Source organism: Chiloscyllium punctatum, chromosome 1 (genome assembly GCF_047496795.1).
Source record: "Chiloscyllium punctatum isolate Juve2018m chromosome 1, sChiPun1.3, whole genome shotgun sequence".
In the NCBI taxonomy this organism is placed as follows: Eukaryota; Metazoa; Chordata; class Chondrichthyes; order Orectolobiformes; family Hemiscylliidae; genus Chiloscyllium; species Chiloscyllium punctatum.
The window spans coordinates 32897995-32915041 of record NC_092739.1 but is presented as its reverse complement, the minus strand read 5'-3'; the positions used below and the strand labels follow the sequence as shown (position 1 = coordinate 32915041).

The following is a 17047-nucleotide window of genomic DNA, read 5'->3' as shown; positions in this document are numbered from 1 at the left end:
AAAACAGCCCCAGCCTATTCAGCCTCTCCCTGTAGCTCAAACCCTTCAACCCTGGCAACATCCACATAAAGGTTTGGGCTGACTACACAGTGGGCCCAGACACTTGGGCAGAGCACACCCACTAGATATAACTTAACATCACACCTGTCAGTAGAGCAGCATGGAACCAAGTCCCACATGTGGATCTGGACAGTGAGTACAGGCAGGCTAGTCAAACATGGTGGCGTTAAAACCAAATGATACCCTCTTCACAAATAAAGGTAAATAACTGTGGATGCTGGAATCTGAAACAATCACAGAGAATACTGGAGAAACTCAGCAGCATCGATGGAGAGAGAAAGAGTTTTGAGTCTGGTAATGACCCTTCTTCAGAACAGAAAGGTTCTTCTGTCAAGGCAGCTGAAACTGTAGATTTTTAATACAAAAATTAGAGATCAGAAATGTAACTCAGTTATTACATGCTTTCTTACGGAAAAGCAATTTGTGTTTAGCACGCTGATTTTTAGGAATCTATTAGGCATGCTAAACAAGGTATAGTCACGGAAAAGTAATCATGAGCCTTGATGTGTGGCTGATTTTCTCTCTCCTTAACTTAAGGACACCTGCAGGCTATTGTCTTGCTCATTGCTTCAGCATAAACTGCAGATCGAACACATGTCGTTAAATGGTCTGTAAGTCTGGCTCCCACAGTGCAAAGACTATTTACTAATTGAACTTTTGAGCTAACTAGTTCCTACTTTTACAAAAGTCACGGGCAGTTTGAAAGAAAAAATGGTCATGCTCAGAGATTTTGGTACCCAATTGTCTAACTGACAGTTGCTTAAATAGGAATTAACTGTTAAACTCTTCATTCTAAGCAGAAGGATATTTCTTGGTGACAGAAGCATCACTGTATATATATGATGTGGTATGATTTAAAAGTGTTAGAGTTAATAAAGTAACAAATGGAATGTTACTACGTTTGAATGTCTAAAGCTGAATGTCACTCCAAATTATTTTAAAATATGCAATCAAACTTTCACAGAAAACGTGGTACTTATTTTTGAATGTACAAAATTAACTCCAAGTTGAATCAGAAATACGGAATCAGACTTCTATGAGAAAGATAACGGAGTTATAGAGTCATACAGCATGGAAACAGACCCTTCAGTCCAATCAGTCCATGTCAAATATAGTCCCAAACTAAACTAATCCCAACTGCCTGCTCCTGGCCCACATCCCTCCAAACCTTTCCCATTCATTGTATACACTGTGTGTGAACTTCACTGAATTCATGAATACCAATTTCACCTCTTGAACCTTTAAATAATACCCAGATCCATTTAAATTGCCACAAACCACTCTGGTGATGATCTGCTTTGTCAAGATGTTTAAAAACCAATTAAGTTGCCTTGTTTTCCCCCACTGCTAGAATTTCATCTTCCCAACCATGATCACAAGCCAAGTTGGAATAGAGAGGTCAACTGTTTCAAAAAATGAAATCTACAAATACAAGCATTGCCAAAAGGGATATTTACTTTATTCTCCTTTTACACACTGAGCACTGGAGTACCACATTTATGTGGTAAGTGCTGGGTGTGTGCAATAACATAGATGGATATCCATGGGCAGCACTAAATTTCACACTCAGAAAAAATTTATCCAGTCAATGGGTGAGTTACATACAACTTTGTGGACTGACAACATTCACCAATTTGACACTTACTTTGTGTCATTAGTCCTGACTCATTACATTTTGATATTATTGCAGGATGGAAGGGGGTTATTTGTCCCATTCAGTCTGCGCTGGCCTTTCGAGCCAGCAATTTACCTTACATTACTCATTTACCTTTTCCCTGTAACCCCATAAATTTCTCTCTTTAGATAATGATTCAACTTCCTTACAAATGCATCCAATCACCCGGCCATTCAAAACCCAAGCAGTCCATTGCAGATCTGAACCTCTTGCTGAGTTTAAAAGTTTTTGCTCATCTTTTCATTGTTTCTTTCACTAGTTACGTTAATTCTGTCCCCTCTCTTTTGAATCCTTCAATCCTTTCAATAGGAAACATTTTCTCTCTGTCTGCTCTGTCTTGTCCCCTTATGGCTTTGAATACACGTATCATATTTCTTCTCAACCTTTTCTTGTCCAATGAGAACAATCCCAGCTTCTCCAATCTACCTAAGTAGCTTACGCTCTTCATGTCCAAAGCCCTTCTCATAATCTTCTTGCTAATTTCTTCACATTCTTCCTAAATTGTAGTGACCAAGACTGGGGACAATACTCAAGGTGCCAACCTTAAATATACTCTTCTTTATTGATCCCTGAGTTAAATACACTGATGATGCTTTAATTTTAGCACTGTGCACAATGTCCAACTGACTCTAGGACTGTTACAGAAATCTTCTTTTTCATGAGCTTGGATAAAAACATTGAAATATGGAAGCCAAGTTTAAACCAAACTGAATTCTGCAAAGAGGTGGAGGAGTGGCATTGCTAATCAGGGATAGTATCACAGCTACAGAAAGGGAAGTCATCAAGGAGGTTTTGTCTACAGAGTCAGTATGGGTGGAAGTCAGAAACAGGATAGAACCAGTCACTTTCTTGGGAAGTTTCGGCAGACCACCTAATATCAACAGAGACATGGAGGAGCAGATTGGGAGGCAGATTTTGGAAAGATGCAGAAGTAACAGGGTTGTTGTCACAGTGACTTTAACTTCCCTAATATTGATTGGAACCTCCTTAGTTCAAATAGTTTGGATGGAGCAGTTTTTGTCAGGTGTGTCCAGGAAGGATTCCTGACTCAATATGTAGATAGGTTGATTAGAGGGGAGGCCATATTGAATTTTGTGCTTGGCAACGAACCCGGCCAGGTGTTAGATCTCTCGGTGAGAGAACATTTTGATGACAGTGATCACAACTTCCTGACCTTTACTATAGTGATGGAGAGGGATGGGCACAGATGGTATGGGCAAGTATCTAATTTGGGGAGAGGGAATTACAATGCTATTAGGCAGGACTGGGGCACTTAAATTGGGAACAGATGTTTTCAAGGAAATGCACAACAGAAATGTGGAGGTTGTTTAGGAGCACTTGCTGATAGTGCTGGACTGGTTTTCCCACTGATGCAAGGAAGGGTAAAGGAACCTTGGATAACAAGGGATGTGGAATATCTCATCAAGAGAAAGAAGGAAGCTTACTTAAGGTTGAGGATGCAAGGATTAGAGAGGTCTCTAGAGGGTTACAAGGTAGTCAGGAAGGCACTAAAGAGTGGACTTAGGAGACCAAGAAGGGGGGCATGAAAAAGCTTTAGCTTGTAGGATTAAGGAAAACCCATGGCATTCTACACTTACGTGAAAAACAAGAGGATGGCCAGAGTGATGGTAGGGCCGACCAGGGATAGTGGAGGGAACTTGTGCCTGGAGTCAGAGGAGTTAGGGGAGGTCCTTAATGAATACTTTGCTTCAGTATTCATGACTGAGAGGACCTTGACATTTCTGAGGACAGCATGAAACAGAATGATATGTGTGAACAGGTTGATATTAAGAAGGAAGATCTGTTGACAATTTTGAAAATCATAAGGAGAGATATGTACTCTGGACCAGACAGGATATACCATATAGGTTAGTACAGGAAGTGAGGGAAGAGATTGCTGCGCCTTTGGCGATGATCTTTGCATCCTCACTGTCCACTGGAAGAGTGCCAGGTGATTGGAGGGTGGCAAATGTTATTCCCTTGTTCGAGAAAGGAAATACAGATAATCCTGGGAATTACACACCAGTCAGTCTCACGTCTGTGGTGGGTAAAGTATTGGAGAGGATTCTGAGAGACAGGATTTACGATTACTTGGAAAACCATAGTTTGATTAGAGATAGTCAGCACGGCTTTGTGAGGGGCAGCTCATGCCTCAAAAACCTTACTGAATTCTTTGTGGATGTGATGAAACATGCTGATGCTGGTAGAACAGTGGATTGTGGTGTACATGGATTTTAGCAAGACATTTGTTAAGGTTCTCCATGGTAGGGTCATTCATAAAGTAAGGTGGCATAGGATACAGGGAAATCTGGCTGTCTGGGTACAGAATTAGCTGGCACATAGAAGTCAGTGGGTGGTAGTAGATGGAAAGTATTCAGCCTGGAGCTCGGTGACCAGTAGTGTTCCACAGGGATTGGTTCTGGGACCTCGGTTCTTTGTGATTTTTATAAATGACTTGGGTGAGGAAGTGGAAGGGTGCATTAGTAAGTTTGTCAATGATGTGAAGGTTTCAGGATCTGCACTCATTCATTTGACCTTCCCCTCTCATCCTGGGCTGGTTCTGGTCTTCAGGTTGTCTCGCTGAGGTGGGCTCTCTGGGTTTGATCAGTCCATGGGCACGAGGTACGAGGAGCTGGAGATGCAGTGCAACTCACTGCCAGTCGAAGGTGCTCACTGGAGGCGCTGTTGAAGAAGGTGCAAAAAGCAGGCAGAGCTGGGGCTCCAAGTTTCCCCTTTATCGTCCTCTTTGTGCCTTTCTCAAAGATTCTGTGGCCTGTGTCCAATACTAGCATCAGGCAGGGCAGGAACACCCAATGAGATGATTAATTTCCATACTTGGAGGCCACAGAACATGGCTTTGAGCCTCCAACTGTCAAGTGTTGTCCGTGTCACACTGTGCCTCTGCTTCCTAATGAGCTGGGTGCCATCCAGTCTGTGTAATATTCTTCTAACAAAATAGTTCCCTGGAGGTTCACCTTCAACCAGCAGCGAGCTGCGCTGCATCTCCAGCTCCTCATACCTTGTGTCCATAGACTGACCAGACCCAGAGAGACCACCTCAGCGAGACAACCCAAACACCAGAACCAACCCAGGATAAGAGGGGAAGGCCAATGAACGAGTGCAGATTCTGGAACAACAGCCAACCCTCAGAGACTGAGGACCAGTCTGTGCCAGACTTGTTGAATAGGTATTAAAGGTCCTTTCAGACAAAAAGTTCAAATGAAGCAGTAAGACCTGTAGATAGGGTGCAGTAAATCCCCGAAATTGCATGTCAGAAATAAACAGTGCAGATGTGAGACTGTAGAAATTTAAGACTCTTCACTGAATAGTTCTATGAAGAGATTGAGTTTAATTAAAGTACAATAGTAGAGTATGATAAATATTGTTTTTCCATGATAAAGTATTCAATAAAATTGTTTTGGATCTTCCCCTGATTCTTGTCCCTTTTACCTGTCTCACTGTGCCATGCCCCTTCGGGTTACTCAAACTGATGAAGGTTATTCAGGGCACATTTACTTTGCAACAGGACAGTACAGTTACACGAGGCAAATCCTTATTGTTTCAAGATCTCTTAAGAGAATATGAAATGATATACAGTTTCATTGAGGAATGAGGATGTAAAGCAGCTTGTGAGCAACAGTCAGAAAGTATAAGTGCTGTTGCTATTGTTGTCAGTGACAGTGGCTCCTGAATCCACAGAACTAATTTTTAATGTATACTTAAATTAGTTGAAATCTTTAAATCAATCATACCCCTTTTTCATTTATGACCTTTTGTGATTGGTGACCTTTGCAAAGAGCTTAAAAATGTGTTGCTGGAAAAGCGTAGCAGGTCAGGCAGCATCAAAGGAGAAGGAGAATCGACGTTTCGGGCATAAGCCCTTCTTCAGGAAAGCCTTCTTCAGGCTTATGCCCGAAACGTCGATTCTCCTTCTCCTTTGATGCTGCCTGACCTGCTGCGCTTTTCCAGCAACACATTTTTAAGCTCTGATCCCCAGCATCTGCAGTCCTCACTTTCTCCTAGTTGACCTTTGCAAAGAACCCACAAATGAAATGCTGATCAGGGTTAAAAATTTCTCAATGTTGTTATGTTAACACTTTTGGAATGTTGTGGAGGTGCTGGTGTTGGGCTGGGGTGGACACAGTTAAAAATCACACAATACCTGGCTTTGGACCCATTGGTCTATTTCAAAATACAAGCTTTCAGAGTGCTGCTCCTTCAACAAGTAACTAGAGGGGCAGGATCATAGGACACAGAATTTACAGTCAAAGTGTCATACAACTGATGCAATGTATTAAACAAACCTAGATTGCTGTTAAATGTTTAACCACTTTGAATGGGGATGCAGGTTTCAATTGATTAGTATGTAAATCCCAACATTTCTTTCAAGTCACAGCCATGAGATAACTTAAGGTTTTATCAATATCTAAAAAGAAGTGACATCTCAGCTCAGACAATGCATTAAAAATGTAAGGTTAGAGTCTGTCTGTATCCCAACCTGGAGTCAAACTGATTCGATTTCCAAAGTAGGAATTTATAAAATGTCACATTGATTGGCTGCCTACAGATGGTGTGCTTTTTGAACAAAACAGAATGTATCTGCAAATGCAAATTCACCCCATAGTTTTATAAATGTGTGCGTGAGAGAGAGAGGTAAAATGCAAGTGTATGGGGTGGGGGTGGGGTGCAGGGAGAGAGACAAACAGAGATTGTGTATGTGTTTGTAGGAGAGAGAGAGAGAGAGAGAGAGAGAGAGAGAGAGTGTGTGTTCACACATGCGTGTGAGAAGGTATGTGAGTGTATGGTGTGGTGGGGTCACCTGTAGTGTGACATGAACCCAAGATCCAAGTTGAGGTTGTTCTCATGGGTACCAAACTTGGCTATCAGCCTCTGCTCAGCAACTCTGCGTTGTTGAGTTTCCTGAAGTTTGCCTTGGAGAACGTTCACCTGAAGATCTGAGGCCAAATGTCATTGATCACTGAAGTGATCCCCCACTGGGAGGGAACATCCCAGCCTGGTGGTTGTTGCGCAGTGTTCATTCATCCATTGTCATAACATCTGCATGGTCTCGCCAACATGAAGAACATGGCGTAGTTTCTCTGCTTCTGGGAAGTACTGGATGAGAAATGGTACCCATTGGTCATATCCTGTGTCAGTCTCCCGAGTACGTCATTACAGTTTCTCGCTGTGGCCTGTCCTTATGAGGGTGTCCTTCATAAGTGTAGCAACGTGAAGTTATCCGAGGGCTTACAGAGGAGTGAGGTGCTGAGGCATGGTATAGAGGAATCATATATTGGCGAAACCATGCAGACGCTATGACAATGGATAAATGGACACTGTGGAACACTCGCCAGACACGGATGCTCCCTCTCATTGGGGGACCACTTCAATGGTCAGGGACTTTCAGCTTCGGATCTTCAGGTGACTGTCCTCCAAAGCGGACTTTGGGATACAGAGCAACACAGAGGTACCAAACAGAGGCTGATAGCCAAGTTCAGTACCCATGAGGATGGCCTCACCAGGAACTTGGGCTCATGTCACACAACAGGTGACCCCACTATACACATACACGCACACGCACACGCACTCCACCACACTTGTGCTCCCACTCTATCAAGCACGTACACATGGTCACACATACGCACTCACACCCTCTCTTCCACACACACACACACACACACGTAAACATATGTGGTGAATTTGCAGATTTGTGTTTACGACACATTCCATTTTGTTCAAAAAATGCACAATTTTTAGGCAGTCAATCTGACATTTTATAAATTGCTGTTTTGGAAATAGAACTAGTCTGAGTGCAGGCGGGGATACAGACAGATTGTAACCTCGCACCTTTACTGCATTGTCTGAGCTGAGAGGTTGCTTTTTTTTAGATATTGATAAAACCTTAAGTCATCTCGGGGCTTTGACTTGAAAGACATTCTGGGATTTACATATTTCAATCGAAACCTACATCCCCATTCTATGTGATTAAAGACTTAACAGCAAACCTAGGTATGGTCAATACATCACATCAGTTGTATGGTGGTTTGATTTTTTACTATAAAATCTGTGTCCTATGATTCTGCCTCACTAGTTACCTGACGAAAGAACAGCGCTCAGAAAGCTTGTACTTTCAAATAAGCCTGTTGGACTACATTGGTGTTGTGTGTTTTTTTTTACTTTTCCAATGTAATTAGTCCTGATCTATTGCTGATATAATTCTAATTGATAACTGATGCAAAATTCCAATGCAGAATAATATCCAAATTATGTGATCTGAAATTTCTCCTCTTTCAAATGCTCATATTCTTTGTCTGCATTTCCTGCATGTTCTGTTTCATTTCAGATTTGTCTGTGACATTTTTTGGTTTGTAATATGAAGTAATTCAGAAAAAAACCTCTCAGCTTTAAGAATGTGAAACTACAGTTATAGAGTCATAGAGATGTACAGCATGGAAATAGACCCTTCTGGTCCATGCTGACCAGATATCCCAACCCAATCTAGTCCCACCTGCCAGCACCCGGCCCATATCCCTCTAAACCCTTCCTATTCATATACCCATCCAAATGCTTCTTAAATGTTGCAATTGTACCAGCCTCCACCACTTCCTCTGGTAGCTCATTCCATACACGCACCACCCTCTGCGTGAAAAAGTTGCCCTTTAAGTCTCTTTTATATCTTTCCCCTCTCACCCTAAACCTATGCCCTCTAGTTCTGGACTCCCTGACCCCAGGGAAAAGACTTTGCCTATTTATCCTATCCATGTCTCTCATAATTTTGTAAACCTCTATAAGGTCACCCCTCAGCCTCCAACGGTCCAGGGAAAACAGCCCCAGACTGTTCAGCCTCTCCCTATAGCTCAAATCCTCCAATCATGGCAACACCCTTGTAAATCATTCTGAACCCTTTCAAGTTTCATAACATCTTTCCAATAAGGAGGAGAACGGAATTGCATGCAATATTCCAACAGTGGCCTAACCAATGTCCTGTAGAGCCGCAACATGACCTCCCAACTCCTGTACTCAGTACTCTGACCAATAAAGGAAAGCATACATAACACCTTCTTCACTATCCCATCTAACTGCAACTCCACCTTCAAGGAGCCATGAACCTGCACTCCAAGGTCTCTTTGTTCAGCAACACTCCCTAGGACCTTACCATTAAGTGTATAAGTCCTGCTAAGATTTGCTTTCCCAAAATGCAGCACCTCGCATTTATCTGAATTAAACTCCATCTGCCACTTCTCAGCCCATTGGCCCATCTGGTCCAGATCCTGTTGTAATCTGAGGTAACCCTCTTCACTGTCCACTACACCTCCAATTTTGGTGTCATCTGCAAACTTACTAACTGTACCTCTTATGCTCACATCCAAATCATTTATGTAAATGACAAAAAGAAAATCTTAGCAGGACTTATACACTTAATGATAAGGTCCTAGGGTGTGTTGCTGAACAAAGAGACCTTGGAGTGCAGGTTCATAGCTCCTTGAAAGTGGAGTCGCAGGTAGATAGGATAGTGAAGGTGGTGTTTGGTATACTTTCGTTTATTGGTCAGAGTATTGAGTACAGGAGTTGGGAGGTCATGTTGCGGCTGTACAGGACATTGGTTAGGCCACTGTTGAAATATTGCGTGCAATTCTGGTCTCCTTCCTATCGGAAGGATGTTGTGAAACTTGAAATGGTTGAGAAAAGATTTACAAGGATGTTGCCAAGGCTGGAGGATCTGAGCTACAGGGAGAGGCTGAACAGTCTGGGGCTGTTTTCCCCAGAGTGTCAGAGGCTGAGGGGTGACCTTATAGAGGTTTACAAAATTATGAGGGGCATAGATAGGATAAAGAGGCAAAGTCTTTTCCCTGGGGTCGGGGAGTTCAGAACTAGAGGGCATAGGTTTAGGGTGAGGGGGAAAGATATAAAAGAGACCTAAGGGGCAACTTTTTCACGCAAAAGGTGATACACGTATGGAATGAGCTGCCAGAGGATGTGGTGGAGGCTGGTACAATTGCAACATTTAAGAGGCATTTGGATGGTATATGAATAGGAAGGGTTTGGAGAGATATGGGCCAGGTGCTGGCAGGTGGGACTAGATTGGGTTGGAATATGGACGGGTTGGACCCAGCACCGATCCTTGTGGCACTCCACTGGTCACAGGCCTTCAGTCTGAAAAACAACCCTCCACCAGCACCCTCTGTGTTCTACCTTTGAGCCAGTTCTGTATCCAGATGACTAGTTCCTCCTGTATTCCATGAGGTCTAACCTTGCTAATCAATCCCCATGGGGAACCTTGTCGAACGCCTTACTGAAGTCCATATAGATCACATCAATCCCCTTTGTTACTTCTTCAAAAATCTCAATCAAGTTTGTGAGACATGATTTCTCACACACAAAGCCATGTTGACTATCCCTAATCAGTCCTTGCTTTTCCAAATACACATACATCCTGTTCCTCAGGATTCCCTTCAACAACTTTCCCACCGGTCTATAGTTCCCTGGCTTGTTTTACCACCCTTCTTAAACAGTGGCACCACGTTTGCCAACCTCTAGTCTTCCGGCACCTCACCTGTGACTATCGATGATATATATATATCTCAGCAAGAGGCCCAGCAATCACTTCTCTAGCTTCCACAGAGTTCTCAGGTACACCTGATCAGGTCCTGGGGATTTATCCACCTTTACCCGTTTCAAGACATCCAGCACTTCCTCCTCTGTAATCTGGACATTTTGCAAGATGTCACCATCTATTTCCCTACAGTCTATATCTTCCATATCCTTTTCCACAGTAAATACTGATGCAAAATATTCATTTAGTATCTCCCCCATTTTCTGTGGCTTCACGCAAAGGCCGCCTTGCTGATCTTGAGGGGCCATATTCTCTCCCTAGTTATCCTTTTGTCCTTAATATATTTGTAAAAGCCCTTTGGATTCTCCTTAATTCTATTTGTCAAAGCTATCCCATGTCCCCTTTTTGCCCTCCTGATTTCCTTATTTCCTTATTTCCTTATTTCCCAAGATTAGGTCAAGTTTTGCACCTTCTTTAGTAGGTACATCCACTTACTGAATCAGAAAATGGTCTTGTATGCACTTAAGAAATTCCTCTCCATCTAAACCTTTAACACTATGGCAGCCCCAGTCAATGGTTGGAAAGTTAAAATCCCCTACCATGACCACCCTATTATTCTTACAGATAGCTGAGATCTCCTTTCAAGTTTCTTTCTCAATTTCCCTCTGACTATTGGTGGGTCTATAATACAATCCCAATAAGGTGATCATCCCTTTCTTATTTCTCAGTTCCAACCAAATAACTCCCCTGGATGTATTTCTGGGAATATCCTCCCTCAGCACAGCTGTAATGCTATCCCTTATCAAAAATGCCACTCCCCCTCCTCTCTTGCCTCACTTTCTATCCTTCCAGTAGCATTTGTATCCTGAAACATTCAGCTGCCAGTCCTGCCCATCCCTGAGCCATGTTTCTGTAATTGCTATGATAGCCCAGTCCCATGTTCCTAACCATGCTCTGAGTTCATCTGCCTTCCCTGTTAGGCCCCTTGCATTGTTCTCAACTGTACCAGTCTCAGATTGATGATCTCTTTCCTCACTATCTCCCTGGGTCCCACCCCCCCACCTTACTAGTTTAAATCCTCCTGAGCAGCTCTTGCAAATTTCCCTGCCAGTATATTGGTCCCCTTCCAATTTAGGTGCAATCCATCCTTCTTGCACAGGTCACTTCTTCCCCAAAAGAGATTCCAATGATCCAAAAATGTGAATCCTTCTCCCATACACCAGCACCTCAGCCATGCATTCATCTGCTCAATCCTCCTATTCCTGCCCTCACTTGCTTGTAGAACTGGGAGTAATCCAGATATTACTACCCTTGAGGATCTCCTTTTTAAATTTCTGCCTAACTCTCTGTAAGCTCCCTTCAGAATCTCAACCTTTTCCCTTCCTATATCATTGGTTCCAATGTGGACAATGACCTCTTGCTGACCCCTCTACCCCGTGAGAACATTCTGTACCCTCTCTGAGACATCCTTGATCCTGGCACTAGGTAAACAACACACCATTCTGCTTTTTCCCTGCTGGCCACAGAAACATCTGTCTATTCTTCGGACTACAGAATCCCCTAACACAATTGATCTCTTGGAAGCCGACGTACCCCTCGTTGCATTAGAGCCAGTCTCAATACCAGAAACTTGGCTGTTGGTGCTACGTTCCCCTGAGAATCCATCACCCCCTACATTTTCCAAAACAACATACCTGTTTGATATGGGTATATCCACAAAAGACTCCTGCCCTAGGTGCCTACCTCTCTTACCCTTCCTATGTGACTGTATCTGAGACTTTCCCCCCTTCCTACAACTGCCATCCATCACATATTGTTGCTGTTGCAAATTCCTCATTGCTTCTAACTGTCTCTCCAACTGATCCATTCGATCTGATGAGATTCGCAGATATAATCCCCAATAACCCTTAAACTCTCTTTAAACTCCCACATCTGACAAGAAGCACATAACACTGCAAAGGCCATTTTTGCTTCTTCACAATCTACAGACCCAGAAAATAACACCATCTTATTCCTCTACAAAACACTGCACCAGGTTAAATTAATAGTTATGGCTTATATTTTAAGTTTAATCAAGAGACTTATCTCCAAAAACATGTAATCAAAAAAGAACCCACTGTACACACTACTGCAGCCTTTCTATTGGACAGACTTAAAACAACGATTAACTTATCTGATTCTGTGTTGTGAACTTTGCCCAACAGGTTCCTCCAAGATTAGCTGTGAAATTCACTGCTTAATTTTCCCAGACGCACTACAATTGTTGTGTTTTATGAAGTGCCAATCTAGGCTATAGTACTTTTTAGATTCAGACTATTTACAAACATCTTATTATCTGTACTTCTGTTCGGTCAGCATGTTGTAGTCTAAGTTACTGATGTAGACAAGCAGGGGATAACTTTGACAGTATGCAATTGTGTAAAATTGGTGTTAGTCAATTACTAACCATTTCACATTTCTCCCAGTGTTAGCTGCTAACTTGCTATCATTTATTTTAAACTTCTGCACAAAGTAAAGCATCACCCTGTTTAAGTATTTTGTGGTAGCTTTTCTACATATTATTGTCCACATCCTAAATATTTTTTTTAAAAAACAGCAGTGTAAAGAAAAGTAAACCAGGATTTTAGGCAAGCAGTTGTAAGCCACTGAAAAGAATGACAGATGAAGGCCTTTTAACCTAAGGTGCTGTTGAGGTCCAAGCCCACAGCAGAATTGCAATCATTGAAAGCAATATTCTTTTGTGAGCTTGTGATATCAATCACTGCAAACATGTCCTGGCATATTGCCACTGTTATCCTCCTGTTTTCATTGGGTCTACAAGGCCTACTTGTCAAAACCTGGGTGAGAAAAACCACCAGCTAGTCTAATCAGAAGGAACTCTTCTCATAATGCATTGATAACAATCAGATACAACTACATTAGCAAGATAGACAGTCTTACTAAGACCAATCAGAGATTGAGAATTACAGTCGGTTCCCTTCAACATGCCTTTTCCACCCATGCCCTCATTAACTTTATATATTGGGCAGAATTTAATGCAGTCTTCAACACTAACCCTGCCAGAATCACCTATGTAACTATCAATAAGCTTATGCCTAACCCTCCTGTCAAATGCCACTTCTCGTCCCTGCCAAACTGAATTTTTTCTTCTTACTATGACTTTATCTTTTTCTCCCCTTGTTCAGTCTCTTCTCTCGGCATTTCAAAATGTCCTGTTTCCTGGCTCAAACCATTTCCTCTTTACTCTGGATCCTCCCTAGACTTCTGCTGCCCGACGATGCTTCCTAACACAATGCCAGCTGTAAGGATTCCATTCTATTCTCTTAGTTTCCTTGTCCCTGTCGTTTCTGTTCTGTTACTACCTTTCACAATCATGCCTCTGACATGTCTCCCTTTTAGATTTCCAGCATCTGCAGTCATTGTTTTTACCTCCCTTTTAGATTGACAAATCATTCCCCCAGCAACTGTGGTTGACAGGATCCTCAACCATGTCCAGTACATTTCCTGTACTGTTCTCAGACCTTCCCCTTCCTCCCAGAACTGTGACTGGGATCTTTTTGTTCTTACTACACCAGTCTCCATATCCAAAAGGATCACCGTCTGCCATTTTCACCACCTCCAGATTGATGCTAACACCAAATACATCCTCTCCTCCCCTGTCAGGATTTGAAAGGGACTGCTCCCTCTACAATATCCTGGTCCACTCCTTAACCACTCTCAACATCTTAGCACCTTTTTGTGCAGCTCCCCAAGACATTGCTGGGGGTTTTCCTGCTCTCCAGCTATCATGCAAGGCCCCGCAAACCCCTTTCAGGTGATGTAGTGTGCAACTGTACTTCTCTAATTTAGTAAACTGTTTTTGTTGCTCACGGTCTGGCCTCCTATAAATGTCTGTGACACCAAGTGCAAACTGCATGATCATTTTACTGAACACCTCTGCTCAGTCCACAAACATGCTTCTATTTGCTTACTATTTTATGCATCACCTTGTTCTCACACTCACATTTGTGTCTGGTTCTGCAATGTCACAGCAAAATTCAAAAGCTCAAAAGACAACAACTTGTCTTTAAATTAAGCACTTTACAGGCTTTTAGATTCACACACACTGAATTTAAAAATTGCAGACCTTGAAGTCTGTAACTCATTTACATTCTGCTTTTGCTGTGTGCTGACTTTTATGTTGTTGGACAATGCTGCTGATTATTCTGCCATTTAAATTCACTCTGGACAAAAGCTTTGTTTCTTTATAACAAACAAATCACTCTCTTTGCATTTTGTTCCATGATCTTGCTCATTTAACTTCCAGTACACTCTACTTTTTCCTAGACTCCCCCTTTTTTCCCTTGCTCTCTCCTTTCAACAGCTCCCATCACATTTCTTCCTTCAGTTCTGAAGAACAGTAACATTTAAATTAAAACCAGAACTAGTTTTCTTTCTCCTCAGATGCTGTGAGAACACTTCTTTTCACTTCAGATTTTCAGAACTCACAAAATGTTACTTTTATTACCATTTTGATTTCTCTTTGTACTGATCAACAGTATTATTGTGGAATGAAATTTCAGCCATCCACACCTCAGAACAATGAAGCTGTGTGGTAGAAGAAATACTGAAGATGTAGCTGATGATTCATATCACTTTCCATTAGATTTACATTTTATGAAGATAGTTCTGGGTGTTTTTTGTTTGTGTGAAGTAGTTAATCATTCTTTCTGTAACTGATATTTTTAAAAGTAGGCCTATCCAACATTATTTTGATTATGGAATCCAGTTAAACTTGGCATTCCAATTCAAGTTTGACTTTAGTCTTATCCAAAAATAAACCCACATATTTGATCGCAGCTAATTTCCCTGTTTTTGACGCAAATTCAGAACACAACGCCACGTTGCAGCAAGCATATGTGTTCAAGTAAGAAATAAAAAAATCAAAGTGACTCTAGAAATTGTGTTGTGCTTTTTTTTTCTCAGATATCATCACATTTCACCTTTCTGGAAAATTTAAACTATTATGGAAAAGGCATGAGATTTTGATAAAATACCTGACAACTCAGATTCCTAATGTTTCGATAAAGATAATGAACCTTGTCTTACCATGATGCCACCATGGATGAAGCCATGTCTGTATCGTGCTGGTTTCAAGTGTGGATACTCTTCAGTGCTGGTCACTTTGATACCCCACACCTTCTTCCAAGCCTCATAGAGTTGCACATGGACCGGATAGACTCCAGAGTGATGTGGTGCCACGGCGTAGCCCATATCAATGGGAATGCCATGTTTCTGTAAACAGAACAGCATCTGTCAGCTCATCTAGTAATACACTTGGGGGCACGGAATGATTAAAAATCTAATTTCATTAGAAACCTAACAGCTGGACATTAAACGATGCAAAGCCAACACAAGTTTTACTGAGGATGAGGGAGAAAACTTCCCCAGACCTCACATCTTGTTTCTCAAAGAGAATGCGTCCTGTTCTTCCTATCTCCATTAGCATGAGCCATACCTTCTCCATGTTTTGCAAGGTTAATAGAAAAGACCCCATTAAAATGATGATTATGCCAGGATCTGGGATCAAAGAGTGCTGGGCTATAGAGGAATACATTAGGGAAAAATGCAATGAGGTGGCACACTGTTTAAATTTTAATTATTCCTTCTGCTGGAAGTAACAAACAGCAATAATTACACATTAAGACATGATTAGTGAATGCCAGTCATCAGCTAAAGTGTGAAACAGATCTGTTCAAGCTTGCTTCCTCAAAAAGAAACCTAACACTGATTAAATGCAGCATTAAAACAAGCAGCACCAAGGTCACACGTCATGCAGGCTTACAGTCTTTGAACTAAAAAAAACACTCTTCATGGTATTTTAATTTGAGTTTTTCCCTTTTGGGTTTTAATTAACAATCTTCCCTCTTTTTAACATTCAAACATCATCCAAATTGATATCATATTTCTGGTTTATCAGATAGCAGTGATCTTGAGGAGAGAAAGGATTTGGTTAAAATGTTTGGATTTACAATTTAAAATACATGATTCCACTTCTGACTTTTCTTAAGAGACATTGTCAATTCCAAGGAAGTATTTCTGATCAGTACTGGACAGTACGGATTGTATTCAAATAAATATTGGGTTTCACAACGAGGTCACAAAGGGGCTGACTCTTAGTTCATGTAGTTTGAGAACTGGTCCATACAATGTCCATGTTGGGGCGTTATTCAAATAACAAAGGTTTCATTCTAGCAGGCGGACACTGTGTGCATGGTTTCAGCTGCAAGTGCACACCTACAAAATTATGGAGAGACAAATGTGACGCAAGGTATTCATGTCAAAAGCAGGGAGAGGCCATTTGCATTCACAAATCCAGATGACGAACAATAGGATTTTAGGAAGCACCGAGATCAGAGAGACTTTGGAGTACATGCCCATCTGTCGCTTAAGGTGTGGAACAGGTAGATAAGGTGGATAAGAAGGAAATTGGGATCCTTGCCTTTATTAGCCAAGGCACAGAGTTTAAGAGGAGGGAGGTTATGCTGGAACTGTATTAAATTAGATTAGATTACTTACAGTGTGGAAACAGGCCCTTCAGCCCAACAATTCCACACTGACCCTCCGAAAAACAACCCACCCAGACCCAGTCCCCTACATTTACGCCTTCACCTAACACTACGGGCAATTTAGCATGGCCAATTGACCTTGACCTGCACATTTTTGGACTGTGGGAGGAATCAGGAGCACCCAGAGGAAACCCACGCAAACACGGGGAG

General features: G+C 41.9%; 1 protein-coding gene across 20 annotated transcripts in view; it reads right to left on the bottom strand.

The window, feature by feature from the left end:
• Positions 1-17047, bottom strand: part of LOC140488060 (bifunctional heparan sulfate N-deacetylase/N-sulfotransferase 4-like) — a 905491-nt gene that overhangs the window by 105623 nt on the left and 782821 nt on the right. For all 20 annotated transcript variants that reach the window (XM_072587776.1, XM_072587868.1, XM_072588796.1 and 17 more), the window contains one exon: positions 15378-15563. In XM_072587776.1, the coding sequence (XP_072443877.1) occupies positions 15378-15563 (186 nt within the window). The remainder of the gene's footprint in view (positions 1-15377; positions 15564-17047) is intronic.